The sequence below is a fragment of the Propithecus coquereli genome, unplaced genomic scaffold, assembly GCF_000956105.1.
Source record: "Propithecus coquereli isolate 6110/MARCELLA unplaced genomic scaffold, Pcoq_1.0 Scaffold39, whole genome shotgun sequence".
NCBI classification, from domain to species: Eukaryota; Metazoa; Chordata; class Mammalia; order Primates; family Indriidae; genus Propithecus; species Propithecus coquereli.
Genome location: NW_012149618.1, coordinates 7,788,571 through 7,791,325, shown reverse-complemented (window position 1 = coordinate 7,791,325; position 2,755 = coordinate 7,788,571). Strand labels below are relative to the sequence as shown.

Here is a 2,755-nt window from a genome sequence, read left to right as displayed (position 1 = left end):
TGATCTTTCTATTAATTAAAATTTACTCTGTTAGTATTTTCCAATATTTTTTATTGAAATTGACATAAATTTTTCAATATTTCATTTTCATTTATTAATGGAAGCTACTCTATCAGTCACAATAAGAACTTTACAATAAAGTACTTTTACACTATAAAGGAAAATGAATCCACACATTGCTGAAGAAAACAGGTATAGTACCAGAAATAAGTGTAAGATTAATATTCTCAGTACATACCAATTATCATTGCCATGGCACTGCTATTACACAGGCCCAAAGCAGATAAAATCTGGCTCATAATCTGTTGGTTGGCTAAGACTAAGTCGGCAACATATGTGGGTGATCCTTGAATACTGGTACTGCTTCCATTGCCGTCTTTGCCTCCTGAGACTTTTTCTTCATCTGAAACACTATCTGTCGTATTGGTGGTCACAGACGCTCTGGCACTGTATTCCCTATTGCCTGAAAGAGGCAGCTGTACTAAAATGTTAACAAGTTTTAACAAATCAAACATAAGTTGATCTCTTGTCATTTCACCACAAACTGCTTTCGCATCACCTGGACGAATGAGGTTGGCAAATAGTCCCCCGAAGCATGCTCGAGCGCCCACAGAGCTATCTGATCCACTTCTAGACACTACTTTGTCTGAGCAAGTGATATAGTGGTGCACTAAAAATGTGACAGATTCGATCACAGCAGAAATGGTACTAACTGAAACCACTTCAAAATTCTGCTCCAGGGTGAATTCTAAGAGCTTCACTTGGGCATCAAGAGGTCCTTGGCCTGTCTGGAAAGCACCCCTGCAAAAGGGAGAGATTAAAAATTAAACCGTTTTAAGTAGTTGGGAAGGGAGTAACCAATACAATATAAGACATCTAAATAATAATTAAACTCTTTATATTCTCTGTTTCATTTGGTAGCTAACAGTTTCCATCTCCTCTGGAGGTCTTGTTCTTTCCTCCATTTTATACAAATTCGAAAACAACTTCTCTTCCAAATAGAAAACTAAGGGACAAATAAAAAGCAAAGAATTAATTTTGAAGATACAGACTAAAATACTCCAAAGTCACAAGGCACTCATTGTGATGGAATGAGCTCTAATTTGTCACACTCTCAAACGATGCTATCATAAACATTCCCTACTGATTTGATTTTCAAAAATTAAGATTCAATCAAATCTTTCTTATGTATTGAAATTGAATGCTCTCAAACTCTGCTTATGCCTAAGCTATAGAAAGCTGGAAAGAGCATCACTCCCAACCGAAAATTAGAAAAGGCTAAATTAACTTACAAGTTGAAATTTTTCTTGAACCCATTAGACAGCTGAAGTCACAGGATAACCAAAAAAGCTTGAAAAAGAGAGGTACCCACAAGGAGATGGAACATGAGCACTGGCTTTATTGTGGCAGAATTTAGGAAGAAGAGACACTGGCAATATACAAATGGGCAAGGAGAATTCACCTAAAATATTTTTTAAATTGCTTCTTGCTTTTGTCTCTTGGTTCTTAAAAAAAAAATTGCTGAAGGCTGACAGGGTGATAATCAGCCTAGGGTGATAATATACTCCTTACACACTCACAGGAGCTCTCCCCAGCCCCTGAATGTCATGCTTTATGCCACCTATTCCATTTGGCTGTTCCTGAGTTGTATATTTTTTATAATAAACTAGAAAATGTAAGTAAAGTGTTCTTCCTGAGTTGTGAGTCATTCTAATGAATTATTGAACCTGAGGACGGAGTTGTGAGAACCCCCAAACTCATAGCCAAGCTGAACAGAAGTATGGGAAACTTGGAGACCCAGCAGTTGCCCAACTAGTGAGGGCAGTCTTGTGGCACTGACCCCTTAAACCTGTGGAGTCTGATGCTCTGGGTAGTGTCAGAATAGTATTGTCAGGATACCTAGTTGGTACTGAAAAACCAAGGAGCTGGTGTTGGCAAAGATACCACATATTTGGCATCAGGGGAAAAAACCCTCAAATGCCATTAGCAGTTTCCCACCAATGTAGAACAGGAAATGCTGTCCTGCACAGAAATGGCCAAAGATACAAGGCAGAGCTTGGCTGAGACAAACTTTCTGGTTTGTTTTCAAAAAGAATCACTGAGAAAGCCTCACCTCTGAGGCCCAATCACAGAGAGCCTGACAAAAACTGAGGCAGCACCATAATATCAAGGAACACCGGCCACCACTAAGAGCCTAGAGAACACTGAGAAACAAGCAACAGCAGCTGACTGCGAGAGGTGGTGCCATGGACAGAGATTCACTCTGCAGTACAGACGCATAAAGGGGGGACAAAGCTGAGGATGGAACAAGAACAATGGAAATAACCCTCCTGTATCCTAGCCCCTACTGAAGCAGAGGGTAAAATAAGTAAAAATTGAAGCTAATATCATACCAAAGGCAACCATAGCAACAACAAAACTTAGTCCCAGCTCAATTTCTAAGAAAAGCAACTCAAATCCTCACACTAATCACCAACCAGAAGTGGCAGGACTATTTCCAAGTGTAATACTATTTTCTTCCATTGTCTAATAGAAATCTGACCGTCTAAAGTAAAAAATGGTTGCAATGTATTATGTGTTTACAAAACATGTAAAATGTAACAACTATGTCACAAAAGATGGGAGAAAGAAATTGGAACTACACTGTCATAAATTCTGACATACATAAGTGGAATAATATTATTTGAAAGTAGATTGTGATGAAATGAAGATGTATATTGTAAAGCTAGGGCAACCACTATTTTAAAAATTTTAG

The 2,755-nt window shown here is 38.4% G+C and overlaps 1 protein-coding gene across 1 annotated transcript in view; it reads right to left on the bottom strand.

Annotated features, from left to right (window-relative positions):
* Positions 1-2,755, bottom strand: part of BIRC6 (baculoviral IAP repeat containing 6) — a 262,303-nt gene that overhangs the window by 123,773 nt on the left and 135,775 nt on the right. Inside the window, exons 43-44 of the mRNA XM_012652423.1 lie at positions 239-801; positions 109-179 (exon numbers count right to left, since the gene is read on the bottom strand). Coding sequence (XP_012507877.1) covers positions 109-179; positions 239-801 — 634 coding nt within the window. The remainder of the gene's footprint in view (positions 1-108; positions 180-238; positions 802-2,755) is intronic.